Raw genomic sequence first — 27,681 nt, 5'->3', positions numbered from 1 at the left:
TTTGTTTAAAGTGAAGACAGCAAGTCTTTAATGGCACTGTGCATTTAAAAACAGAGAACAGATAACTAGCTATTTACTGTTGTACCTTCTAGTAAGATCATTTTGCTTTTCAGTATTACGCTGGCTTTGGGTGACTTTGTTGTTGTTGTTTCAGTGGATTTGGATTAATGACTGGTCATTTTCATCTTTTATCCCCCCTTGTTTCTATTATACTGGCCATCACTACAAAAGAGTGTTTAAATTCTAAGAATAACTTCTGTAGTTGCATAAATATTTCTGTACTATTATGTTTGCAAACAGATTACTAATGACTTGTTAATAAAAATTTTATTGACTAACTGGCTGGTTTTACTCTGGGAAGCCATAAAAGAATCACCTAACCCAATTAATTAAAGTATATTTATTTCATGAGCATAGTTCCAGATCCCAGTCTACTTGCCACAATAGAACAAAGACCTGCATTTAATACATTTTTCAGACAGTGCTCATTCCAGTCAGTTGTTATATCAGCCTATCTGCTAATGCAGTTTGGATTTAAGATTTATAGTTGTTCCAAAATGCTTAAGTTTAAACCCAAATGTTCCAACCTAAAGCCTGGGACCAGATATGTGACTAAACTTGTATGCAAGTGGTGAGTAGCATTCATCTAAGGGCAAAGATTCTGGCTACAATTTAAACTGCTTTGTAAAAGAAGGGTAGTTTTGAGAATGTGTTACAGTGGAGTTGTGTTATCTGCTGTATGCAGGTCCTCATCTCAAGCTGTTCACGATGTCGAACTTGTGACTGTTTGGTTCATGATGAAGAAATCATGGCAGGTTGGACAGCAGATGATTCAAATCTCAATACCACGTGTCCGTTCTGTGGCAATTTATTTCTGCCTTTTTTAAGCATAGAAATCAGAGATCTTCGGCGACCTGGACGGTAATAACATTATTTGAATTTTCCTCAATTTTGAATGCTTGTAGTATTTATTGCTTGTGAAGTGTTTATAGTTTGGTCTTTTTGTATAATAATAAGCTTTTGCTTTCCCTACAGTTATTTTCTGAAGTCCAGCCCTTCTACAGAAAACATGCAGTTCCCATCACTTTTTTCCAGTCAGAGTGGGAAGTCCTGTAACACTGCAGCTACTGTTGGCCTTGCTACATCTCTAATGTCCGTTCAAGAGGATATAAATTCAAACAGGTAAACCTGCATTTTCTGCATAGAAATTATTCAAGTTCTCTGTCAACATGCATGTATGTTTTATCAACAGAAATAAACTTTGTAAGATACTCTCTGAAGAGGAGAATTTGATTTGAGAGAAGATGTCCTTGCTGCCTCTTCCTTATCTCAGAGTTGGCCTTGGCCACATCATGTTTTTTCAGCATGGTGTTTGCCATTTCATCCCTAATGTAAAAATTCATGTAGGCATCTGTAATTCTGCAAATTTTATGAACTCTTCTTAGGACGTTTGTGTTCATTATCAGTGCAGGGGGGAATAAAACTTGCACTGTAACATGAACAAGTGTAGTAGCTGACAAGGTAGAATTAGAGATGTCAGATCAATTATTTCCAGTTTATTTCTGTCTGCGTACATGTTTGAGCAAAAAGCTGAGATTCTTAACTTTTTTTTTTCCTCCCCTCCCACTCCCAGCAAATCTAAGCAGCATGACAATATTTGTGCCAGAAGTATCCAGATCCCCTCAGGAAGAAGACAAAATACCTCTGGGTCAGAATGTACAAGTCACCCTGTAGCAAGGAGTATCAGTACTTTTGGTCCGTTGGCAGAAGATGAGAAGGAAAACCAGAAGATCAGCCATATCATTCCTACTGGTAGCCTGCCTGCTACTTTACAAGGACCAACAGTGTGTAGTTTTTCTACCTTAAATGTCTTCTTTTTTTTTTTTTTTTTAAGTGTATGATACATTAGAGAAATGTGAAACAGCATTAATTATAGAACAGAATTAACCATCCCAAATTAGGAGAAATACTAGGGTTTAGTATTTAAACTAATACTAGTTTTAGATGTCTTATGTGTGTCACAGGGGACAAAAGCTTTCATAAAACTTTGTAAAGCTAGTTACATTCCAACTAATGGCATTTTTTCTGTTTTTACCATAGGATTCCTTGGGCCTAGAATGGCGCTTACCTAGTCCTGATCCTATAACGGTTCCTTATCTCAGTCCTCTCGTGGTCTGGAAAGAGCTTGAGAGTTTACTTGAAAATGAAGGGGATCATGCAATAACGGTGGCAGACTTTGTAGATCATCATCCCATTGTGTTCTGGAATTTGGTGTGGTATTTCAGACGCTTGGACTTGCCCAGCAATTTACCAGGATTAATACTTTCTTCTGAGCACTGTAATAAAAACTCCAAGGTATGGAATCAAATAGGAAATACTGATGTATGAGGGATACTTGCTTCCCCATATGGGAAAACATCAGATAATTCAGTAACTCAAGTGTCTTACAATATGCTGGGCCCAGTCCTGAATTTCTAAAGAATGTGTCAGCTGAAGGAAAAAATGCCTAACTCCCGAACTTGGGCTCAGCAGTACTTGGATGGGGAAAGTGTTTAGCTCTTACTAGTCACACTATGATTTGTGATCCACAGTTACAAAGAAGATTAGTTGGTTTTGTTGCAGTTTAACTAGTTAAGCAGTAGCAGGAAGTTTTGATTTTAGGATTATAGGAAGATACACAAAGTAATCATTTGCTGTCACTGATACCCTGTTCAGATTTAGCTTTCTCTGACTTTACAGCAGTTTTCATAGTACAGCTTTTTACCAGAAGGCCTATAGATGTGAAGATGTATTTTAAATACAGAAATCCTCTATCATGACTTTGTAATAAAATACTTTATGTATGCATTCTCCTGTTCAGATTCCACGAAACTGTATGTCAGAGGACAGTAAATATGTTCTCATTCAGATGCTGTGGGACAATATGAAATTGCATCAGGATCCAAGGCAGCCTCTATATATTTTGTGGAATGCTCAGAGTAAGCTTTGTTTCTTGTGGGTTTTGGTGTTTGTTGTTCTTTGTTTGTTTGTTTTTAAAGAATAGTTTTAATTTTGAGCAACTGAAGATGTGTTTTGAAATAAGATGTCTTTGTGGATAGTTCATGCAGGGTACATAACTGATTTTTTGATCATACTACTTTTTGTCTTGCAGGTCAAAATCGCACTCTTTTGTTTGAGAGTGAGTGTTCAGTTTGGTGTTGCTATGCTAAGTTTGTGTGACTTGTTTTGGGAAGGAGGGTGGTTGTATAGCAGCAAACTGCTTGAACGAGTTTAGTTTTCCAGCATATCACTTCCAAGTCATTGACCAGTATCTCCAGTGGCTTTTTCTTCATTGGGAAGGGAGAAGTAAGGGGGAATATGTTTCAGTGATAACACTGAACTTATATTGGCAATTCATCCACTTAGCTTGTTTTCTTATTTTTAGAGTTTGCTTACAAAGAATTCTGTTGCCAGTGTTGGATCATATGCCTGAAAATAGCTCATGACCCATTACAGCTGTTGCCTTTTCTCTTTGTGCTTTTTGTTTCTTATGTTGATATTATTTTGATTTGATGTTTATTGTTCTTTTGTTCACTACATGTATGTCAACGTTTTCACAGTTTGCTTAGCCTCCCACCTTTCTTTAACAACTTCCCTTGCTACACAAAGAATATATTCTTATAGCATCGCTAATGTTTTTCAGCCCAGAAGTACCCAATGGTCCATTTATTGCAAAAAGATGATGACTCTTTTAACCAGGAGCTCTTGAGAAGTATGGTGAAAAGCATTAAGATGAATGATGTGTACGGACCAATGAGTCAAATATTGGAGAGACTGAACAAATGGCCACATATTAAAAGACAGCGGTAAGAATATGAACATGCTTAACTGGAGCAAAGCTGGACCAGTTGGACCTTCCTGTTGTAAGGCTATTGTAATATGACTTTTATTTTCATGGTGCGTGTTTTAAAGAAGAAAGCACTGCTTTTCAGCAGTGTTCTCAAATTTATCACCTAGTCTAGTAAATATTATTCTTTTCTGTGATAACTTTCACAAACTTATTTTAGGAAGAAAAAAACTGGAGAAAAATATTTTGCACTCCTTCCTTTCCCCTTTACAGCCACCTTTTTTTTTTTTTTTTTTCTTCTTACCTCTGAACAATGGGAAATCAAGTAGGGACTGCTATGTTTTGTTACTAAATGTTATTTTTATATTGGTGGGTTTGGTTTTTTTAAATAACCTTGCAGTTGTGTGTGTATATATATTGTATATATAACTTGTTCCTAGAGTGTATAGGTGAGTTTTTTTGTCTGTTTAGTCTCCTATTTAGACTATATAATAGTCTCCTATTTAGAAAGTTTTTTTTCATTAGCGGTGGAATTAATGAAAATTTTTTCCTATGATTTTCTACTTCTTGCCTGGATTTACTGATTTTTATTTGTAATAGGCTATATAGCAGCCTTTTCAATAGCTGGAGTGTTGACAAGATCATTTGATAGTCTGCCTGCTTTTTCAAGATAATGTGGATGTGGAAAAGCAAGCTCCTTACTTGTTACATTTGGTGGGATTTGTTTGAGTGCCTTAAGTGCATGTTTCACTCTGCATCCATTTAGTGCAACTTCCAGCACAGCAGTGGACACCTTAAGGACCTACCACAAATGATGTCTATATGTGGGGAGTCCAGGGCATTCTCCAGGGGTCAGAAGTGACAGCATTTTGGAGGTGGTAGTCAGGAGTTGTGTTCAAAACGGCACTTTTTAAAAAAGTTATCTTTAAATGCCTCAAACTGTTTTTAATATAAATTGTTTTGTGGTTTATTATTGCAGTATATAAATTGACATTTCTTTTTACAATTTCAGGAGCCTTTATAGGGAAATACTATTTCTTTCACTTGTTGCCCTAGGAAGAGATAACATTGATATAGGTAAGTTTTATAAATCATTCAGATAAGCATAGATGATGAATGTATGCAAACTAGTTTTTCAGCTTCCAAAAAGAAGTAGATTAGATGTGTGCCATTCTGTGTAAGCGCTGAATAAAATGGACTTGCTTAGTCGCTGTCACTGTATTTGGGTTGTGGTTTTAAGAACAGTATATAGAAGGGGTTTTTTTCTATTTCTGCAGATGCTTTTGACAGAGAGTACAAAATGGCTTATGATCGTCTCACAGCTAATCAAGTGAAGAATACTCATAATTGTGATAGACCACCAAGTACCGGAGTGATGGAATGCCGAAAGATTTTTGGAGAACCATATCTTTAAATATACCTAGATATAGAGGTGATACCTATGACGTATACCTGTGTAAAATAACCACTTCAGTCACAAGGAACATCTCAGTCTTCAGTGTTCAAGAACATATGTACGAACATACTGTGGTGGAAGGCCTTGGAAAAACTAGGCCTGTCTGCGGTTGTGGAAACGGGCAGAGTGAGAAATGGGCCAAATATTATTTCCCTTGTCCTTTCTGCAAATCAGTGTGTAGAAAGGAAGATTCTAAACAAAATCAGTTCTCTAACTTGGGACAATATATTATAGTTCCCTTCTTAAAAAAAAAAAAAAATAATAACAGGTGGACAGAAACAATGCACTGAAACTAATGTGAGCGAAGTAAATTCTTCAAAATCTATTGTTTACATAGAATATTCATGATGTTATGAAGAGCATACAAAGTTGTATTATACATATTTTAAATTGTTTATAGTAAGTTGATATTTTTTTAATTTTTTTAAATTACTGGAGTGAATTTTAAATGGACTTGCTGCATAAGCAATACAGTGCTTATTTTTTTTGCAGTACACTGCTATTTATAGTAACTCGTCCAGTTACTTTTTGAAGAGTGATTTGTTTTTAAAGCAGAAAATGTTAACCTTCACCTAGACAGTACCCTAGATACAGGATTTCTCTCATGCACACATGGAAAATGTGTTACCACAGCAATCAGAAGGAAGGTATGGTAAGCTTCTGTAAAAACTCTTTAACGAACACACTGATGTCTCTGTAAAACACTTCTGTAGAAACCTCCTGTTCCTCTCCTGTTCCTTTCACTCCTCACTCCCTAGTAAAGAGAAAGCATATTGAAGAGTCCTACAGATTATGTTATGGAATCAGTCCATCTCAGCTGTTAGTATTTGTTAATGTGACCTCATTACAGATGTAATACAAAGCAAATGACAGCCTGCAAGAGGTTCTTCATAAACATGCAGTGTTCAGAGTCTTGGTGGATGTGTTTGAAACACACTAAATATGACACGTACATAATGCTAATCCAAAGCTTTTAACTAAAGTACATACAGCAGACTTGCTACAGGGAATATATAGGGAATGTAACTTATTGGGGCATATTGTGCATAATTAAATGTACTTAGAATGTTTGGTCTCTCTTTCACAGGCAAAACTAACTTTTCTTTTTTTCTGTGAAGAAAAGCGCTATGTCAGTCCTTGTGGTGGAGTCATGGCTTTTCACTCATGTTTTCTTGTTCTAGAGATTTAAAAAAATGTTCTGTGCTTTCAGTCACATAGCAACTCCTCACCAGAAGGTAGGCTACAGAGAAAATATCAGAAGTCTTGTTATGGAGGTGGGAAAACAGACATTGAATTGTATAGAACACCCTAAACCAGTTAAACCATGCTTTAACAAACAGCTTTATTTTAAGTAATGTTAATGTGTTTCCAATTCTAATTTCTTTTAGTTGTTGCTGTTACAATACTTCTAAATATTCAGCTGTTAAATTAGATTTTATATTTTGGTCTGCCTACCAGCAGATATTTTTAAAAATCTGTTTAGTTTGCAAGTGTAATAATACAGCAATATTTAGTTAGGCAGAAAGGAGATAAACTTTTTAAAGCTCACATTTACTTTATTAAATGAAATAGCGAGCCTCTTAAAGGCTTAGATGAGAAGCGATGCTGCTATGAAGCTCTATGTAACCTCCTCCCAGACCTCTGTAAAGTAGTAAGAAGGTGCTGCCCTAAGGAGAAAGGATTTAAAATTTTTAGAGCTGCAGGTATGTGCTGATGATAATTCCAAGATGCAGTCTTGTTGGATACAGCTTTCATTGGGTAATACCTCTTCTCTAATTTGCTGCTAATTATGTAGCTGACCTTTTTGAAAGCATCCTACACACACCCTGAGGTGAAGCTAGCAATGCTACACTTACCAACATTTTTCACATTTAATTTATTTTAACATTTTGTGATGCTTTCTTTTGTACTGCCACGCTTGTAAAGTATTCTTCATGCATGAAATATAGCTACTTTTTCACCCAAGTATGTGGTAAGCAGTGTGTCGGTGTAGGGTGGATACATACCCCCTTCATCCTTCTGAGCTATTGTGAAAACACCACGTTATTTTTTAACATACTCATTGTAAGTACCTATTAGTGTGCGTGTATGGCTCTGTACAGTAGGTACGCTGTATTTACCAAGTAAAAGTTGCATACAGTAGTTGCTGTGTGTATAAACTCACACATGTTTGCGCCGTGTACAAGGTAGTGATGCGAGCTCTTTGCAGTTCTGTTGCCCATGCCATTTCCCACTTGGGGCAGCCACTGTTTTATAGGACCTTCAAGCCGTGAAGGAGGGCAAGTGCTTTTTCCAGAGCTGCTGTGGTGTGTTAGAGGTACTGAGCTATGAAGGAAGCTTCACGCTTCCTATTTTAGTCTGGCTGAAGCGACTGAGCCTGGTCTCTAACCACCCCTCACTTACTAGGACGTAACACTGCATCTGCGTGTGCTAGCACAGGAAGAGATGCACCACTTGTAACACGTGGCCCACTTTCTCCATCCTAGTCCCAGCTTTGTTATAAGTACTTCCAGCTGTCTTTGGACTTACAAAGCCAACAGGTTTGCCACTTCATTCAGATATCCCAACAGTCCTGCCAGTATTTCAGAGGAGTATATAGTGTACCATGGAAAGGATTGTATATGCATCCTTCAGACAAACAATTTCCCTGTGTCCTTGCATCCTCAGAGTGGCGCTCCTGAAGCATTGCTGGCGTTTATTTGGGTGTGCTTTTAAATTACTGTATCATGTAGTAGTTCATCAAGTGAAATCATTATACCTAATGAATTGTTTCATAAAGTCTGTTGCAAGTCAGTCCACTGTAGAAGTACTATAATAAAATATAGTTGGAATAGTGATATACTTCAAGTGGGAAATTTTTCCTTATTCAAGTCATAATGTTCAAAACGTAGGTCCTGAGGTGGATAATTTTTAAGCATCATACAATTCAGTGTTGAAACAGTTTTCAAATCTCACTGTCCTTTATTAGAAAAGCAATTTGACTATATTTTCCAGTACCACAAAGATGGATAAATGAAATATTTGAGACGTATTTTCAATTTAAAATTTTGTATGAACTGAATTTTCTCCTTTTGTGTACTAAATAATGCTTACGTCAAAAACCTTAAACAAAGGTTTTACATTTGCAGTGCAATATATATTTTGCTTTATGTATGGTTCCACTGGAATAATTATTGGAGATGAAATACTTAAATGTGAATAGAAATTGTGCTGTTTCTCTGACACTGCTAACTGTTTCCCATTTTGAGAAGGTTTGCTGTTGGTACAGTTACAGCCTGATGAATTAGACCTCCACTGGCAAATTAAATGATTTGTAACCCGAGAAAGAGAAAATTCCTGCACGTAAAATCTTTGTATAACAAACGGGAGATGCAAATAGTAATAATAGAGAGGGGTATTTCTGGATATTATCTCACTGGGATTTAAAAATGGTACTTTGTTAGTCTGCAAGCAGCACTTTTTAAATGAATGGTTGTAGATTTGTAAATATGTAATGTTTAAATTTTATTTACCAAAAACCAGTATGTTGGATGTTTGCTTTGGTTTGTAGTTCCTTCAAAATATGCAAAGTCAGTGTTCACAATGTTAAGGTTTTTTTCTGTCTCATCCGAAAAAAGAAGTTTTACAGTGAGTCAATAAAAAGCTTAAAACCTATCCTGTTATTTTCATTAACGTTTTATTAGATGGCTGAGAATGACAAATGTCTGCAACTCTGAACTAGGTTGTTTGCTCACATGAGGCATTGTTAACAATAAACCTTTCAGGTTTGTTGATAGTTGATGTCAGTGGCATTTTTTCATAGTGGTTATGTAGAAGACAGGGCTAACTACATGAGTTAGTGCTGGATATAATAATCTGTAAATTTCAGAGATTAGTGGCGGGATGAAAACAAGACTCAAGGAGTTCAACTTCTTGCAGTATTTCTGATTCCTGGTTTTTATTTGTTTCTGATTTCTGGTTTTTATTGGTGGCAATGTGATATTCTAACCCCAGATATGTTTAGCCTCATTACAGTAAGATGTAAATCCGTGTGACATCACACTTGTACTGGTGGCACTTGGTGTAAATTGTAGGGATTGTATTGCAAGATCAGGTACAGATTTAAAAGGGGCCGTACGGGTAGCTTTCAGGATTGCTCCGCAGCTCTCAAATCCTGTGTTCTTCTGCATGCAGAAATAACTCTTACTGCTTTGCTTTTCCCTTGAAAACCGTAGAATTCCATTTCCCATGGTCTTAAGAGGGCCAGCAAAAAGCATTTCCCCTGAAGCGCATCACGTTGTTCTGTGTACGCTTTCCTGGAGCACCAGCTGCGTGTGCTTTATAGTGGCATTCACGGAAAGGATGAAAACTACCTCTGCACAGGGGAGTCATGGCAAACAAGCTGTAGCACAAACGGTGGGAACTGCTGTGCTCTCTGCTTATATGCAGTTTGAGGGAGTTCACTTCGGAGATGCAGAATGCGTGCCTACCCAGTGATTTTAAGCAGAGTAGTTGTCTAAAGACCTCTACGGTGTGCCTTATTCCATTCCGCCTGAAGTACCATTCATTGATTTCGGCGAGTTTGGGCAGTTTAAGTAGTTTAGACTGTGTTCCTGAAAATATTTCTAGAGTGAGTAAATATTGTGTGCTGAAAATCAGGTCCATTAACTTGAGGGAATCAACCATGCGTGAAAACTTCATGCATCTATATCCTGTCAGCCTTTCCGTGAATGCCTAAACATGTATGTTGTTTGATACCGGCCACTTCATTATCTGATCTTTCCTGATCCTGAAGAAAAATAGTAGAGGCTGACATACCACTTGAATTTTTTTTTTTATTAGTATGTTAAAGATACTTTATTCTCAGTAAGTTTGTTATAATTCTGGTTGCTTTTTTTCAGTAGAACAATTGCTACCTTAAATCCCTTTTGATTCTGATGTCTGCTTACATACAGCCTGGAGCATCCAAATGTCATACAGATACTGGGCAGGATATTATCTTGTCTTCTAACATCACACTGATGACCAAGAACACAAAGTAAAGCGCAAACATAGTGAAACCCAGTAGTTTGTTCATTTTCCATTTACATGAAGCAATTGAGATAATCACAAATAGGAGCATGAGAAAAAGGAGAACAATTGCACAAAACAAACCATTGCTACTGACTGCAACTGGACTGAGCCCATTGAAGACAGAATAAAGGAACCAAGGAACTGGCAAACTGCAAGTAAAGGAAAAGTAATTGAAACAAATGTTCTAAGGCAGTTCATTTTCTGCATTGTAACTAAGCAATTTTTCCAGACTGTTACAGAAAAAAAATGCATGATTGCATTCAGTATAACTTAGCATAAATCTAAAACTGATGTTGTTCACGTCAAAAACTGCATTTGGATAATACTTGCGCTATTATAATGCAATCCAAGAATCTAAAAGGGGTTTTACAATAATACCTATGAATTAAGTGTCTTAGCAGGCTATAATAAAGAAATAGGTCTGCATACTTTATTGATGAAAGATACAGGTGTAGCTACGGAGCCTTGATTGCACAGGATCTGAATGGCTCTGGGTGACTACAGATAAGTATCCTGTCTGTGAATCTTTGATGTTACCCAAAGATTTGTTGCATTTTTATCTTGAAAAAGCAGTAATTTTCTGTTGATTCAGAATTGGGTGGAAATGGTGGACTGACATATAAAAATCTGTCTTTCATGGCTGGGTTAGGCTTAAAAAAAAAAGGCAACTGGTTGCCCAGCTGCCTGTCATTTAATTACAGCTACGACAAAATTAAGACCATGTTTGAAATACACCTAGCTTTGTGTTTCAGAAGAAATGCAGCTTTTAGGATTGAACCGAATACTCACCCAACAGTGATGTCGAAGATATTGCTGCCTACGGAGCTGGAGACAGCCATGTCACCTAAGCCTTTGCGTGCAACGATGACACTGGTGATAAGGTCAGGGATTGATGTTCCTGCTGCCAGTATAGTTAACCCCATAATTTCCTCTGATATCCCAATTGTTTCACCAACCTAATAAACACAAAGAAAGTTGGGTAGGACTGTTAGCTTTGGAACGTGGAATTTAATTGCTCTCTGCAGTCTTTTAGGTTTTGTGCCGTATTTGAGTTAAAATATTCTGAATCCCCTTAAAGATGGTAGCATTTTTCTGCTTTACAGGATAAAAAGTTAAATTTAGTAGTGTACATTGATCTCTGATTTGTTCTATAGCATAGGGCACCTGATCACTTGATCATCTGATCTTAGTCTTGCCAAGACTAAAAGCAAGGTCAGGTTGGTTACAGCGCAACTCCTCTGCCTGAAGTTCACCTCTTCTGGATGTCTTCTGCCTCTCCAGATTTAACATCAGCTGTCTTAAGATGTGAGAGCTTAGGGAAATGACAGCCTGTGGATTTATAGCATGATCCAGCTGTACTGCAAATGTGCAGTAGATCACTAAATACAAATTGTGGGTGTGATTTTTACAAGATGCAAGTATTATTTCCCAGAATACCAGGTGAACATTAAGGCAGTGGGAGTTGAGATCATTTAGCAGCTTCCAGAACCTGTATTTTCCTAGAATTTCAATTAAGGGGTAATTATGTTCTGCACAGAATCATTCATCAATGAAAAGGCAGTATTAAGACAAATCTTGATGGCACTTTTCCTTTCACAGATGCACAAATTCCCTTGGAAGCTCTCAAAAAAGAATGACTCTTTGTCAAATTGAAAAGAATGAAATTGAAAATCCCCTTTTGGGTTCTAACAAAACAAAGTTTCTACTATTTTGATGGATGACTGCAGCTGTAATTCATCAGATAAAATACCACAGCAACACTGTTCCCTCTCTCTCCATATACTTGTTCTGAAATAGTCTTGTTTGCAGAGAGAAAATAAACCCCTCACCTGGTGAGCCCACCACACCATGAGGTAAGAGAATACAGCAATCCAGATGATGGATCCAAAAAATGTGATGACAAAGAATTTTTTGGAGTCCTGTTAAAATCATGTTTGAAAAGAAAGAAAAAAAAGAAGTTTCAGGAAAGTTAACAATCTCCCATGAAGAGTATTCACTTGAAACACTTCACTGCAATCAATTGTTTTAACCTGCTCTCTCTAATTGCATTTGGTTTTTGTCAGCTTGATTAGATGACCAGTGGTTGCTAGTCTTTTGTGGCTTATTAAATTCAGTCTCTGGAACTATGTTGTGCTGCAGCTGGGGATCCTGTCCCTCTCCCTGCAGCATTAACAGCACTTATGCAAAGACTAAACATGGAAAAATAGAACTGGTGACTCTTGCTGAGAGGAAATCTATAGTTCAGTTAATGAATCCAGTAGCAGAAGGAAGATAGATTCTTACTGGGTTTCTAACGTCGGGCAGGGTGCTCCAGAGAGGAAAGACAATGGGAAAGAGGAAAAGGTAAATGGCTTGTTTTTTCCTAGTTTCTGGCCATTCAAGAGATAATGGCTCGTCGTTTTCATCATCATCTGTGCTGTCATCATCACTGTCTTCCTCACTCCCAGAGCTGCTGTCTTCTGAGGTGTCACTGTCTGATGAGGACTGTAGATCAGGGTGGGGGAAAAAAACAAACAGTATGTTTTCACACTACCAAGTTGCTGCACAGCAGCATGGCCTTGCCTGGGCAGAGGACACATTTGTAATGTGGCTGAAGGCAGCCACAGCCTCGGTCTTGCTATTGTGGGACAAAATCCAGGTGTGCCCTAGCTGGGTGCCTGTGTATTATGTTAACCAATCTATATCCATTAACTAGAATCAACTTTTAGATGGGTTTTTGACACAAATGCAGCATTTACTGCGCATCCTTGAAAAATCTTTTCTTGTCAGAACAGCTAAATCACATTGACTGAAAGGAGGGATTTGGGAAATAAACCAGAAACATCTACTGGTGAACCCAGGACAGGCAGACGCTCATATCTTCCCTTGTGTTGGAGTATCCATGGGACCTCTGAAGAGTGACTTGAGAAAATACTACATAGTGTTAGTTGGTGTGGCGTTTGGAGCTGATTTATGTTTGCAAGCTGAAATGTTTCAGCTAACACTTTAACATATCTTACTGCTACACATGCAGTCTATTTATAGTTGCCAGTTAGGGGAAATGGGTTGGGTCCTATCCCAAAAGCTCTAGAGAGGGAAGGAGTACATACGAAGTTTGGTCTGGACTGAGCGCTTGCTGCTTATGGTACTTTTCGATACCTGTCCATCTTGCGGTGCATCTGCCTTCTGTTTGTCTTTTCTGGGTTCAGAGTCACTGGCAGGAGTTACTTGAATGGTGTTTGGTGCTGCCTTTTCTGCTAAAAGTGATAAGAAGCAGTACTGGTTTCAGTCACCTTAGCATCAGGTGGTCGCCTTCCCCTTGATCAGTAGGGAGGTTTGAGTTTTTCCTACAAAAATTTGTGGCATTTCATGTTAAACCTAGTCTGATTGCTTAGGTTTTGTTTGCCCTCTCTGTCTACCATGGATTGCAATCAGTAAAAGCTGGGCAGAATCTGGCCTGCCTGCTGTAGAATGATACCTTGATGGCTCTGTGACCTTCTGTCTGAAACTGCTGTGTGGCACATGCCTAACAGGGAAATGCTAATTATCTGACCTACAACTGATGAGTGTTTCTTTGTTTCATTCTGGATTCTGAAGATCTTATTAAAGCCATCCTTAAAAGCCAGAAAGGATGTAAAGCTTTGCTTCCCTGGTGTTTGGGAGTTTTTTTCTAGTAGAGTATGGCATTCTCCAGGGAACTGATACTCTTCAAGGCTTCTGAGAAATGACAGTTATGTGCTGCCAGACTTTAATTTCTAATCATTTGGAATAGTGCTGACACATACAAGGGAATAACTGCAGTGTCCTCTGTGCTAACCAGCATAGCCAGGAGGAACACAGAAACCTCTGTGCAGAAAAGTAGAAACTCAGATAACCCAGAGCAGAGGGGAGAGGAGAGATTGGCTCACTGCTCTGTCACAGCAAGGGCACCTTTCAGACTGCTGCAATTTAGGTTAAGGGACCCCCTCCACATGGTCAAGCCTGTAAAGTCAGTAGGATCATATTATCCCATGAATTGCACCTGGATGGGGTGTTACAGGGTATCTTGCCCTGAACTGGGTAAGCTGACCCAGTGCAGTGCCTCACAACTGCACTAGGGAGCAAGTCTAGAGGAGAGATTTTTAGAAATGCGTGGCTTCAAGGTGTGCCATTTGGGATTTCTGAAACCAGGCCTTCAGAGAGTTCACATGGGATAATTTCAGCCCAAAGTGTGAAACGGCGATAATGTCTTTGGAATGTGCACAGCTCTCTCTATGCACTAACAAAATTTGTGGAACATATCACAGGATGAAAATTCTTGGTTCAGTGAAGTCAACATGGTGTCAGTCACTCACACCAAGAAGGTACTTGTTTCTTAAACCGTGATTTCCCCAAGTTTGGTCTCATTGACATAGGTGAGGTGCAACACTGTGAGGTACTTGGGTGGCTGCTGTACTGCAGCAGGGTGCTTGTGGAGGTGTCACCTTCCACACGAAAGTTTGCTTGTTTTTCAAAATCTCTAGCCTCACTGACAGCACAGACCGAGGTTGTAGCATGGCCAGCTGCTGCCTCTGAATCAGCTCAGGAAGCCTGTGTATCAGCAGGATATAGAAAAATACAAAAGCTATTAAAAGGGAGGATGCACAGACCCTTAGAATTGATATAGGCAAAGTCAGTGCGGCTTTTCTCTCTGGAGGAATCTTTTGTGCTCTTCTGCAAGTGTGCCAAACTTCCAAGCTAAAATGAAAGTACTTTGTTTTAATGAACACCTCATTTGCAAGGTCTACCAAAGACCAGCAGTGTGGCAGCACCCAACTGCTGCCTGTAATGGCCTGATTTCCCCTCTTCCACCCTTCTGGTGGCAATTTATGCTACATCCTTGTAGCGCTTTCTGTTTGGATGCTATCTCACTAACCACTCCTAGGCTCCTGTGGGGATGGTTTTTATTGCCCACTGTTAGTGTATATCGATTGATTTCTGCTGCATTATTATAGCAGCCATCTGTGACCAGCAATAACAGAAAATTTGTGTTAGACCATAGTGTTTCTTTGCCAGCCCTTGGGTGTCGGGTGCTGGGAAGGTGAGGGATTGCAGCACACAACTAGGCAAACAGCACTGACTCTTCTTGCACTCACCTTCTGGTTTTGATCCTTGTCCAGCCAGAGTCTCTACTTTGGCCTTGGCTATGTGGCTCAGGATGTCAACCCTGTCTTTAAATTTTGCTGTGGGTGAGAAGGATGCGTTCATCAGCAGCTGCCAGCTATGCAAAGGCCCCCTTTACCCGCCTCCCCCCAACACACACACACTCTTGTCCCTTTCCTCTTGCACGGGTTGCAGTCAGCACTGACTTGTGAGTCACCTTTCTGGCTGTGGCCCTGGATTCTGGCTGCTGCTTGTTGATCATAGCTGTTACATTTAAATGCTTAGTACTATGGCAATTATGCCAGCAGTCTGACATGGAACCGATACTTTCATATTTAAAAGAGAATCAAGAGGGAATGGAAATCTTTTCCAGTTCAGTAATACAGAGGATATCTGTACTTCATAGGAAGCAAATGCAGAAAGAACAGAGGAGCAGTTTCAATGCAATATCATTTTGTTCTAAAAGGGCTGTTGATTTTTTTCAGGCTAGATTGTGTGCAAGCTAAAAATGAAAGCTTCCTTCTGACATGTGGCTGTTAAAGAGGCTTTACTGTGCTGCTTGCAGCCTGGCGACCTGATGGTAAGGAAAAATTAAAACCTTTTGCATTCCCATTAACTGGAAAAGTACTGATTTCTCTAAGTACAAATGAGTGTCTCCCCTGCTGGACTTGATTTAAATTCCTGGTATCCAGGTTCAACATGACCCAGGCTACCCGAGAGATCATCTGCACCAGTGCAGTGTCCAGTACTGTATTTCTGGGACTGCTGACTTTCACTGTAAACTATGCTCTGCTCCGCTGAGCTGCTTTATTATTGTTTTACAGTGAGTTGTGAAACAGTGTGCGTGTCTTCAGTTAGGTGTTGTGCTCAAATATCTTAACTCCTGCTCTCATTAAAAGTGAGCAAATCATTGGCTCAAAGAAAAGCTTCATTTTGCTCCAATCTATATCCTCTAGTGAGCTGCCTACCCATTGACGTGGGTTGCAGGGTTTGCACGTGGACAGTAGCCACAAGAAATTGGCCATGTTATGCTTGGCTTGTGTGCAGGGCTGTAAATTAATTTCCTCTGAAAGTTTTATCACATCAATTTAATCTACTATCCTGTTGACTATGAAACCAGAACTTGCTGTTGTCTTTTGCCTCAAGGGCAGGCCCTGTCACTTTATTAATCACCATGATACTGAGTTAATATATATAGCAGGTCCGAGGCCTTGAGCCCTGCAGGCAGATTCTGATCTGAACCTTGTGAAAATCAGTAGACTCTGGTATATGTCCAATAACTGGGACCAGCTCAGACATTAAGGACTCTGGGGTGATTCCTGTTACCATCTGACAGAAACATTTTTCACCAACTGGGATTTCCAGTGAACATTAGAATGGCTGGACAGAGATGAAACAATGAGCTCTTCTCCATTAGAAGGCTGGCTGGGACTAAGGAGCCTGACTCTTCCATGCTCCTTGTCAATATTGAAGCCTACCATGGGGAATGTGAAGCGCTTTGCTTCGTTCCCTTCAGCTGATGCTCAACATAAGCATACCCATTGGTGCAGGACAATGAAGAGGTGACCTTTTGCTCCCAGTCTGCTCTAACCACTGCGCAATGCATCTTTCTGTTCAGCTTTTCCCAGAAGCTATTGCAAAAGCTTCTGTCAGCAGGGTCAGGGCGGTCAGGCTCAGCCTGAAAGAGATTATATAAATTCAAGCCCCTGGCTTCTTGCCCTTCCCTAGGCTGCAGGCTGTGAGCGCCAACCTGAGCGATGCCTGTGAGCATCTCTCTGTCAGGATAAACAGATTAGGTCCAGGCCACTATCCAGTTCTCATGAGATCAGCCTCATTTAAAAAGGTGTTAATTCCTCTGACACGCAATTCATGCAGGGTGGGCTGAGGCTGGAGGAAGAGCTGGCTATAAGCTGGCAAGATCTGCAGGTCAGCATGGGGAGGAAGGATATCTGTCAGCTCAGCCCTTGCTAGTGCTGGGGATTAGCTGAGCAGGGCAGGGTGCTGGCTGTTTCAGCAGCCAGGGCAGGGTGCTGTGGGTGCTGCGCAGCCCTGGGTGCTCAGCCCTCACTCAGCAGTGCAGTCCCTGGGGTGTTCACTGCTGGTAACTGCCCCCTGGTCTGAAAGCCCATCACACAGGACATGCCTGTGGCCAGGGGCCCTGAGATGCTCTTCAGGAAAATTCCTGTCCTGTGGATTGACAGCATCCCGACTGGATTTAAGGTGGCAGCTGAGCTTCTACCTTTGTTTAGCCCTTATGTTTAATCAATTCTTTGGCACTAATATTTAATCTAAAAGGACTAACTTACAACATGAACAGCAGGAAGGATTTTTTTTCTTTAAAATTTGGCATGAACCTGGAGGATTTGGAAATTCTGCTGTCTAAAAGTAGAAGTAAAAAAAATAATCTCATGATTCCTTTTGCCCCTTTGTATCATAATTCTCTTAAAACAAGTCATTGAATGCTAATGAAACAAGGAGAGGCTGTAGCTGCTTTCAGTCTTCTAGCTCAGCTCTAGCCTGCAACGCTGCCTGCTGCTCTGTTCTGGTCTAATTTCCTAAATCGTTAGCTTGTTAACTGGGGCATACTGAGGGTAGACAGCTCTGACAACCTTGCTGCTGGAGCCTTTTTCTTCATTTAAAAGTAGGCTTCTGTCTTCTTCCTTGTGTGATGAGAGTTCAAAGAATAATCCAATGGTAAAACTGGAGATTCGGAAATGAGAACGTTCCTCAGTCTTTCCAAAATCCTTCCTCCCTTTAATTCCCCAGCAGTTCCCTCTGGTGTCTAACTTTAAAAGATCTCACGCTCTGCTTCTACACGCTTCCAGAGAAAGTGGGGAAAACACCAAAGTTGCTAGAAATTCCTCATTAAAACGAAACAAAACAAAAAAGGCACTTTGAAAATAAAAGCTTCTGTCAAAAACATAATTGAGGATGCAGTGTAAATGTTAGAACATCTAAGTAAACCACCTAGTCTCCTGTAGACAGAGGAGAAGACTTAAGTAGTGATCCCTTCCTAATACAAGGAAAACCAAACATTCTGAACTTAATCCACTGTTCAAATGAGAAATTCTGTTTCACACAAGGGGCATCGCATTAGAAACAGTGAAACAAAGTTTGTATTTCAGATTTCTACTGTATTTCTAAGTTCTCTGCCTCTGCAGAGATCTGGGAGTTAGTTCTGGAGGCCCAGTGCTGCCAATTTTTCCACATTTTGGGCCTTGCTGCTCTGAAGCTGCTTCTGTGCTGCCCAAATAAAATGCAACTGCAGCAGAAAGAAGGAAACCCTACAGAGATCTTAATTTCAGTAGGTTAAGTTAGGAACTGCTGAGCAATAGTTGGCAACCTTTTTCTTTTGTAGAGTGTTCTTTACCACAGCCTCTAAGTGCTGATGCTACAGGCATTGGCAAGAAGGAACCAAGGACCCTTGAGGAAAGATAAATTGCTTTGGGATCATCTTTTATGTTGCAACCTAATTACAGAAATGTGTCTGGTACAGACAGTGCTGCCCACGCTGCAAAGAGGACCTTGCTGGTGATCAGTGGGAAGCAGGCACCCAGCTGTCCCAAGGGTACCAAAGGGCTGCAGCACTAATAACACAAATGCAGAGCTTGCAGACCTGATATGCCTTGGTGGGTTCAGATTCTTTTTCAGTCATCCTGGGGAAGTCACTTGATCTTTTTGGCCAAGATCTTCAAGGCACTTAGGTTTCTCAGTCCATTCATAAATGATTCATTTTCTCCAGACTCCCTTTCTTTAGGGATAAATTTATCAGGGTAGGGATGCACAGGACCTTGGACACTGGCTCCTTGATTTTGAGTGCTGTGCTGTCATAGCATCGGTAACTTTCTTCATGGGTACCTTTTCTAAGGAGCTGTCTCTGTTCCGACAGTGTTGAGCGGAACAGGCATGTACCTGGGGCAGATTAACCTCAGTGGCATTATTATAGTAAATGGTCTAAGAAATAACAACCTTTTAGAGAGACTAGCCCATCCTCGCACCATCCCTGCTGTATTAGACTGGTAGTAAGGCTATGTATTAGGTGTATGTGGTCACACTCCCATCTAGTGGCTGCCGCATGCAGCGACAGTACCTTAAAAGTCTGGCTGAAAAGAGGGGAAGTTGTCCTTCAGAGAAGATCCAAACTGCTACCCCCCCACCCCTACCCTGCCGCCCCCCAGGCCTGTTTATTCAGTATTCACAAGTCGTGGCAATAACAGCCTCTTTAGCGAGGCTAGTGGCTTACAACCGCATTGAAACCCCCAGCAGCGTATTCTGGGCAGAACTGACTGGGGCAGCACTGGAGTGCTCTCCTTGGCCTGGGATGGCAAACCCAGCACACACACGCACACCCGCCCCCAAGTCCTGCTGAGGTCCCAGGGCTTCACCAGGGCACCAGCCTGGACCAGAAAGCCAGGTGTGTGCTGGCCTGGGATGGGCAGATGCTGCACAAAGACATTTACCTCTGTAAATCCTGTACCTCTGTACAGGAAGGTTAAGGAGGTGCTGGAGGGGTCTCTGAGTGGCAGCACTCCCTCAGGTCTGGCACTTTTTGATGCTAAAGGCAATGGCATGTCCTCTTAGAAGTTTTTTGGTTTATCCTTGTGCTTTTGATATCACCTTTTGGGGGGACAGGAGGCAAGGGCAGTAGGGCAAATCCTGATGAGTCTGGCTCTTGTTAGGCTACCATTAGTAACGCAATGGGTGCCTTCATGAAAATTTGTCAAAGCAGACACTTATCTGTCTTTCTGTCCTTATCAAGCCTCCTTTGTTCTCTCCATCAGTTTGTGCAACTGGGATTTTGATCTGGAGAGTCCTTTTTGTAACCTCTGTGATAGACTGAGAGGTGTTGATCTGCTTAGCTTCAATCTCTCTTTGAATGCACAACAGATAATCTCTTTAGAACAAGTAGGGCAGTGGAGGTGCAAGGCATGTGCTGAGCTAGGAAAGAAAACCTAAAAAAACTCTTTTTTAATATGCTTCATCATTTCTTGGAAAATGAACCTCCACACTGTGTTTGGATTAAAGTTGATACAAAGCGGCATGTTACAAGTTTGTGTACAAAGACCCTGGGTGCATCTGAAGATGTGGCTTCTTTGCACCCTGGGCAGTTTAAAAGAAGATGTCTTAGTCCTGAGTTGATCAACCCTTGGCCCTGGGGAGCTGCCCCTTGGCTGCAAAGGGCTACGATGGTACTGCTGTGTTGCAGGTGGTTTTCAGAGGTGCTTAGTGTTGGTCTAAATCACATACAGATTGGCTTAACCATCATAAATTGGAGCTTGTTGTGTGTTTTAGATCTCAGCTGGGATTTTAACCACTCTCAAAATGGTAATTCTTCAAGGGTTTTAACTTAGTTTTCCTCCTCTTCAGATTTATGCCTCGTGAGGGGCTGTGTGCATAGCTGTGGAGGTGTATAGGTAATGAGCTCTCCATGTGTTCGTTTTCCCATTATAAATGAGACTGATAGGTTGAGCAGCTCTTTCTTGAAAATGCAGTCAACATGGAACGCTACTATTTCAAGACTGGGGTGCAGTATGAGCTAAGAAGATGAAGGAAGATGTGTGACATGCTATGAGGTGGAGGAAGCCAGTAACTCATGTTTGCTGCCCCTGCTATCAGAGAGACAGCAGAAGATGGATGACTGTGGTGATCACCACCACTTGCAGGGACCCCAGCAACAGCAGCTGCTCCACATGCCCTCGTTCCCCCTCATGCAGTAGCTGCCACCACAGCAGTAACCAGTTTGGCACAGGCAAAGTAGATATGTCATTGCCAAAATGTGAGATGTTTGTCCTTGCTGGCCATGTGATCAGAAGGGGTACATCCTGCTGTTGCAGAGCTCCCCCCACCTAACGTTATCTGTGATGCTCATAGCTGCGTTTCAAGGATCAGTTGCTGACCCCCAACACCCTGACATACAAAGGCTGTATTCCCAGATAAACTGCTCCGCGCTCGGGGCTGCAAACCAAAGTCCCGCAGATGTGGAGCATTCACTCACCTTCTGCCAGGGGGTCCAGGGTGTGGATCATGAGCTGGAAGATGGTGCTGCGCATTTGAGAGTTGTGAAGGGAGGCTGAGCTGCTGCCTCGCTGTAAGGCTGTTGCAGGCTATGGGAAGGTACAACGCACCAGTCAATAACAATTTCCTCCTCAAAACATCTCCACCCTTGGTTTGCCTCTGCCCTGAGGATGTGTTTAGATGGAGGCTGATCTCCCCAGCCCAAGGAGCAGCCTCAGCATGGATTTTAAACAGCCTCTGTGCTCAAGTTCACAGGATGGCTGTCAGCACCGACCATTCACAGCAAGAGACGTGATCTTGAGATAGCAGGCCAGCCTGTCCTTAGGTAAATGCAATGGGCTTGCACGGACTCAGCGTCAATACAATGGTGTTATAAATTATAGTAATCAAAGCATCTAGTGCTTTTAATCATAAACTTGTTAGTAACTCTGTAGGTTTATATGCTGTTTTGAGGTAATGCTACAGTCATGTCAGGTGTCCTGACTTAAAACTTGAAAGCTCTGGTGCTCTGTTCTTACAGTCAACACCAGAGTCCCAATGAGCTTTTGAATTAATCAGTACAGGTATGTTAAGTGCACAGAGGAACAAGCGACATCCACATGAGGAAGCTAACACCTGTAACATTACATACATATGCAGCCACCACATCAGATAGGCCTCTCTGTGCAAAGACAAAGGGTCAGCAATTTAACCAGCAGCAGAGGAATGAGCTCTTCAGGGTTTGCTATGGGGAAGGATACGCCCTACTGACCTCTGCTTTGGGAGCCCAGGAGGAAAACTGGCCATGAAACCAGGTAAGAAAAGTCATGCTCTGAATTTCTCTATGGCTGTTTAAAGCGCAGAGTGAATAGCCAAATCTACTCAGGAAGCCTGAGCTGTCTCAGTTTTTATAAAAATTACTTCGAGGACACAACTCAGCCAGGTGTCCTCTTAAGTAAGCTGTGGATATTGTGCCATGTATGCCTAGTTCTTTACGCAAAGTAGGCTTTGGTCCAGGTTTCTTGATATGGAAGACATCTTTATTCATGACGTGACATGGGGAGGGATTCAAAATACAATGAATTCAGATGCCTGTAAATTTGCTTATACTTACATGCAGCTTCCTCCCATCTGCTGGCTTTGTTCCATCATCTGCAACTGCCCCAGTGCTTTTCTGCATGCAAACAAGAACAAAAAGGATTGAACACCACTACCACTTCACCTGCTTTTTCAGGATCTAATGATAGCTCTCCAGGCTATTATCTGTGAGAACGTGAGAAAGCTAATACAATTGACTCTGCATGGATGCTACTGAAAGAGCTGAAGCCACCTGCCCTCCTTAAAACCATGTGGTGTCCAAGAGAAGCAGGATTCTACCTACAGGATTAATCCTTATTGAGGATGCAGGTACCCAGGGGCAGACTCAAATGGTATCTACCATCTGATTCCTGTTGATACAGGCAGCCCCACACTTCATCCCCAAACATCTGTATCCTTACTCACTTTCTAGCAGAGGCAGAGTGAAGGTTGTTTTGGGTGGTTGTTTTGGGTTTTTTTCCAGTGATCAGCATTACTTCACATACAGTAATTTATTTTTCCCAAGGGTTAGGTCCAGCAGCTCTCTGTCATGCTACTATATCGTAGTGAGAGTTCTCTGTAAACTTAAAGTGCAGGTTGGGGTTTTTTTTCCTTCAGTCTGAAGGGCTGGATTCAATTTGTGATGATTGGTGATGTATGTGTATAGCTGCAGTATCTTGCACATCTATCCCACCAGAATGGAACACATGAGCTTTCAGGACTTCCAGCCACAAGCACTGGCTGAAAGACCGGGAAGAGGAAAGAAAAGCTCTTTCTTGATTCTGCACCACTTCAACTACCCTCACCCCTCTTCCTTTCTTTCCTTAAACTACATGGAGTACCAAGATCAGAAGGGGCAAAGGACACTTGAGTGACAGTGATGCACATCTGACTAGTAAAGCATGCCACTGCCAGAGGACAATTTGAAATCTAGTGGTTTCTGCTTGATGGTTGGCAGTAGCACAGGTCAAGAGGACAAAGAGGTGGTAAGAGAGTTGGGGAGGGACAGAGGAGGAGGAAGTGGGCAGGCACACTCAAAAAGACAAAGTCCCTGGTGTTCTGGAGACCATGTCCTGGCCAAACCTGCTAGTCTGAAAGAGTAGTTGGCCCTGGGGACACCTTCAAATACTGTCTTTGTGTAAGCAGTCAACTCTACCTTCAAAAGACAATGAGTGAAGAGGCCCTGGTCTCAGATCTGGAGTGTGTAGTTACAGCCACAAAACTCGGAGCACCAGCGGCACATAAAACCATCTCTGAGCACACACAGCTGTGGCCAGTGCATGGAAATGGGATTTGGCCATTTCAGTCCTGTTACCAAATGCTGACTGGGAGAGGTGGCAATGGTTGCTGGAGGCTGCCAGATCCCCTTCCGTGCTGCAGACTGGGTAACGAGTGATACCACCAATATGCCAGCAACACGCCTAGCTTCAGAAAGGGAAAAAAAACACTCATCACTCATCTGCAAGAGGCTTGGACAGTGCCTCTTACCAGAAGCCTTTTTTCCCTATGTTCAACGCAGAATTTATCTAGCCTTGCTCCCAGACTGAGAATGTGTTTCTGCAAGTGCTTTTTTTTTTTTTTTAATTCCTCTACAATAACCAAGTAAGCAAAATCCCACACATCTTTGAAAGTAGATAAGCAACTGCAACTGGTATCTTCAGTAACTGCAAGGTTATAACTCCCTTTTAGTGGTGTTACCTAATTTCTTCGAATCTCTATTATCTAGATTGCATTTCCCTCATTTTATAACCATAATTATTGACCAATACCTGTATTTTGAGGTTTTGTTTGAATATGCAATTTGTGAAGGAGATGATGTTTTGTGTTGTGGTTTACCCTAGAACGAATTATTTCCAACCTGCCCTCTGAACAATAAGGATACCAACCTTCCGTATATGCTCTGCTGATGCTGCCTGCACAGCATTTAGCTTCTTGTTCAGCTCCTGCTTCACCCATTGCTCTAGGTACACGTTCTGTTTCATAGTGAATACGTATGTGGCGTAGGCAGTCAGTAAAAGAAGGCTTTCCCACCAATCAATGACACTGTCTAGGAAAAACAGGATGAGCATCAGTAAGTCTACACAGTAGAATGAGATGTCTCTAAACAAGGGCCACCATGTCAGGTAGAGTATCTCCCTTGAGAAGAGGGCACAGGTGCCAATGACAAAGAGGATATTAAACACTGCTGAGCCCACAATGGTACCGATGCCGACATTGCTGTGTGAGATGAAGACACCTATGAGGGAGGTGAAGAGTTCTGGTGCCGATCCACCTGCTGCCATGAAGGTGGCTCCAGCCACATCTTCAGAGATCTGCAGCTTCTCTGTGATCGCTCCCAAAGCAGGGACAAAATACTCATCACACACTATGGCCAAGGCCACAAATACATACATCATGCCAAAGATGTGAAGTACAACCCACCCTTGCCTGCGTTCTTCCACACTGAATAGGTCCTGGGGATATTCTCCCTTGGACTCGTATGGTGGCTTCTCATCTGGGTAGCTTTCACTGACATTTTCACGCTGTGGTGTTTTATCCACTGATGTAGTGATGGGCACAGTTGGCTCAGGATCCACATACACACATATTTTGGGTGCTGCTGTGATATTGCCTTTTATGGCAGTCTTGTTGCTGGAGAGGTCCCTGGAGGTCACTTTGACAGGGTCCACGGGCCGGGGTGCTGTGTGTGATGCTGCAAGGGTAGAGGGGCTGAACTGGAGCTGATAGAGAGAGAGGACCAACACTATGGCAAGCAAGAAAAAGATTCGGTTCTGTTGTAGCCGCCTTCTCCGTGGCAAATGCATTTCCTAAAGGTTCAAAAATCAGAGCCGTGTCCAGAAGCCACTGAAGACTTCTCTTAATCACCACTTTGCACTTATATCCACCATTGGAGTTTCTCGCTGATCTTAAATATCAGGAATGAAGCTGCATGACACAAAATGCAGAATCCTGCAAAAGAAAAGCTGGTGTAAAAAACAAAGAATTGCAACTTTCCACCACTGACTGAGTGCTTTTCTGTTCTTCAGTAAAAAGAAATGGACTTAAATGAGTAAAGGCAGATCTAGATTCAGCTTTCAGTCTTTTTTTTTTTTTTTAATGACTGTAGGCTATGCTGATTAATAATCAAAGGTTTGGCTTAATAGAAAGGAGTTAGCTGAGACAGTCCAATCTGAGCTGAATTCTGATTCCACCTAATGCCCACATCCAGGAGCTATTAAGGCTTGTGTTTTTACTTGAGTCGAGTAGTTATCCTGTAATATTAAAAACTGGGTCAGTGTTCTGCAGGAGAAGAGGATATGGCTTCTGCTTCTGTCAAGGAACCTGCTTTAAATTGCTGGAAAAGATGATGCTCTGAAGACAAGATCATGCTGTTAAAATCTCCCTCCTAACAGACTAGTTATTCACCTAAGTAACCTCAACAGGAGGATGAAAACTGCTTAATGGTTCCCAGTTATGCTGCTCCATGGCTCTCCAGCCTTGCACTCCCACAGAATGCAAACCGAGCAACAGTGAGATTTTTTCCTTCAGTTTGAAAAGAGCATGAGGCAGACTTGGTAAACCTGAGGGTGCTGAGCATCCATTTGTTTCTATGACTACATCTTTTCAAGCCTTTCTTTAGAAATCAGAACTGGCAAAGTGGAATTGTAATCATACCTTTTATTAGGGGATAATTAGCATATCTTGCATAATTATTTGAATAGCTTTTAGAAAGGGAGAGAAATTGTAAATGCCAGAGTGACAGACAGAGCCTGCAGCTGTGACAGTATGGAGACAGTAATTCGGGGACAGAATTTACCCCCTTCAGCACTGCTTGAATGTTTTACCTTAGAATACCGCTCTTCATGGATATTTCTTTTTCCCCAGCATGGGAATGTTACATTATTCTTGAGCTGGATGTGAATCACAGTTTTGTAAGCCATTCTCAGATAAACTCTTCATGCAAGTTAGCACACACTTACCATCTTGCATAACACCCAGTGAAGTAATCAGCCTAAATTTCTTGCAAGACAGGCATTATTATCTTCTTTTAAATAGTTGGGAAGATCACTAAGGCAACAGTAATAGAGGGTCATGGGAGTACCTAGATAAATAGATGATATAAGCTTTGCTTTTCATATGTTAAAAGAACATAAACATGCATATGGCAGAACTGCATAATATGCATAACACATTTCACATTATTAGAAAAGAAACTTTCCTAACAAAGATAAGAGTAAAAGGAATGACACAGACAGAAGATGTATGCACACACTCCTATTTCCACACTGTTTTTACTTCTCGTCTCCAAAATGAGCTGCTTAAAAGACCTTTTGCAAGTAGAAACATATTCAAAGCTAGGACCAATTGTAAGAGCTCTCCAGCATTTCCCAACACCTGACTACCAGCCTCTTTGTTTCTCTGGCCTTTTAAATGTAGCAGCCTCTTACAAGCCAGCTCCTGATCAACTCCTTTCTCACTGGCTGGACTGTCTCAGTCATAAGAGAGCTGAAGCAATCAAATGAACCTCTACAGTTTACCTTCCAAAGATGCTGTCCAAGAGGAAGAGGAGTACCAAGGGTTGAGCGTAGTGCTGGAAGCTTCTTTGATACTTAACAGCCAGATGAGAGATGCTGTTGCAGAGAGAGGCAGGTGAAAATGATCCCATTTTCATGATGCCTCTGTTGGCAGAGTTCTAATACAAGAGAGGGTCAAGTGTGAAGGACACATTGCTGGAGGAATAGCTGATCCAGTTTAATACCTGCAGTACCTAAGAAGATTAATTAGTATTGTATAGATTTGGGTCTATCTCTGAAGCTAATATCTTTGTCTGCTACTATAGGTTATTCTCAGTCTGAGGGCAGGCGATTACCTCCATTCAACTATCAGATGAAAGCACCAACTGAGAGACATGTATCATTGTCACAGCACCTAGGGAAGAGAGCAGTGGGGGTAAATCACACTGTTCCTCTGCATGGTGCAGGGGTCACTTGAAACAAGACAACTCGCACATAGCTTCATTTTGAGGCATCTTGTGTGGCTGGCAGACCAGAGAAGCAGCTCTGCTGGCCTTCATCACAATATGAGTCTACTTTGCAACGCCAGAGGGACGTTTAACACTCACTGTCTCCTGGAAAAACATCCCTCAGCTCCTGCACCAGGATCACGGAGGCAGAGGGATGCTGCAGGGCCCCGTGTG

At 41.4% G+C, this 27,681-nt stretch overlaps 2 protein-coding genes across 8 annotated transcripts in view; one reads left to right on the top strand and one right to left on the bottom strand.

Annotated features, from left to right (window-relative positions):
• The window catches only part of DENND4A (DENN domain containing 4A), a 56,865-nt gene extending 47,929 nt beyond the window's left edge, over window positions 1-8,936 (top strand). For 3 of the 4 annotated variants that reach the window (XM_056345188.1, XM_056345191.1, XM_056345187.1), the window contains 9 exons: window positions 746-921; window positions 1,036-1,182; window positions 1,634-1,844; window positions 2,101-2,355; window positions 2,861-2,978; window positions 3,152-3,178; window positions 3,683-3,845; window positions 4,839-4,903; window positions 5,104-8,936. In XM_056345188.1, coding sequence (XP_056201163.1) covers window positions 746-921; window positions 1,036-1,182; window positions 1,634-1,844; window positions 2,101-2,355; window positions 2,861-2,978; window positions 3,152-3,178; window positions 3,683-3,845; window positions 4,839-4,903; window positions 5,104-5,240 — 1,299 coding nt within the window. In that variant the 3' untranslated portion in view covers window positions 5,241-8,936. The remainder of the gene's footprint in view (window positions 1-745; window positions 922-1,035; window positions 1,183-1,633; window positions 1,845-2,100; window positions 2,356-2,860; window positions 2,979-3,151; window positions 3,179-3,682; window positions 3,846-4,838; window positions 4,904-5,103) is intronic. The other variant, XM_056345189.1, reaches the window with a different exon arrangement.
• On the bottom strand, window positions 8,010-27,188 carry SLC24A1 (solute carrier family 24 member 1). Of its 4 annotated transcripts, none has more exons than XM_056345193.1 (11): window positions 27,023-27,188; window positions 26,465-26,586; window positions 24,392-25,454; window positions 22,543-22,602; window positions 21,430-21,538; window positions 15,428-15,514; window positions 13,473-13,570; window positions 12,618-12,818; window positions 12,164-12,253; window positions 11,124-11,290; window positions 8,010-10,483 (listed from the first exon to the last, which is right to left on the bottom strand). In XM_056345193.1, the coding sequence occupies exons 3-11, from the start codon at window positions 25,307-25,309 to the stop codon at window positions 10,234-10,236; spliced, it is 1,980 nt and encodes a 659-aa protein (XP_056201168.1). In that variant the 5' UTR covers window positions 25,310-25,454; window positions 26,465-26,586; window positions 27,023-27,188; the 3' UTR covers window positions 8,010-10,233. The 4 variants fall into 4 exon arrangements, with proteins under 4 accessions (XP_056201168.1, XP_056201170.1, XP_056201167.1 ...); XM_056345195.1 differs by lacking the exon at window positions 26,465-26,586 and having other exon boundaries at window positions 24,392-24,548; window positions 24,927-25,454; window positions 27,023-27,187; XM_056345192.1 differs by lacking the exon at window positions 26,465-26,586.
• Between the last annotated feature and the right edge of the window lie 493 nt (window positions 27,189-27,681).

This window comes from Falco biarmicus, chromosome 7 (genome assembly GCF_023638135.1).
Source record: "Falco biarmicus isolate bFalBia1 chromosome 7, bFalBia1.pri, whole genome shotgun sequence".
Lineage (NCBI taxonomy): Eukaryota > Metazoa > Chordata > Aves > Falconiformes > Falconidae > Falco > Falco biarmicus.
Note: the sequence above shows the minus strand (reverse complement) of the source record. Positions and strands in the feature narration are given on the sequence as shown.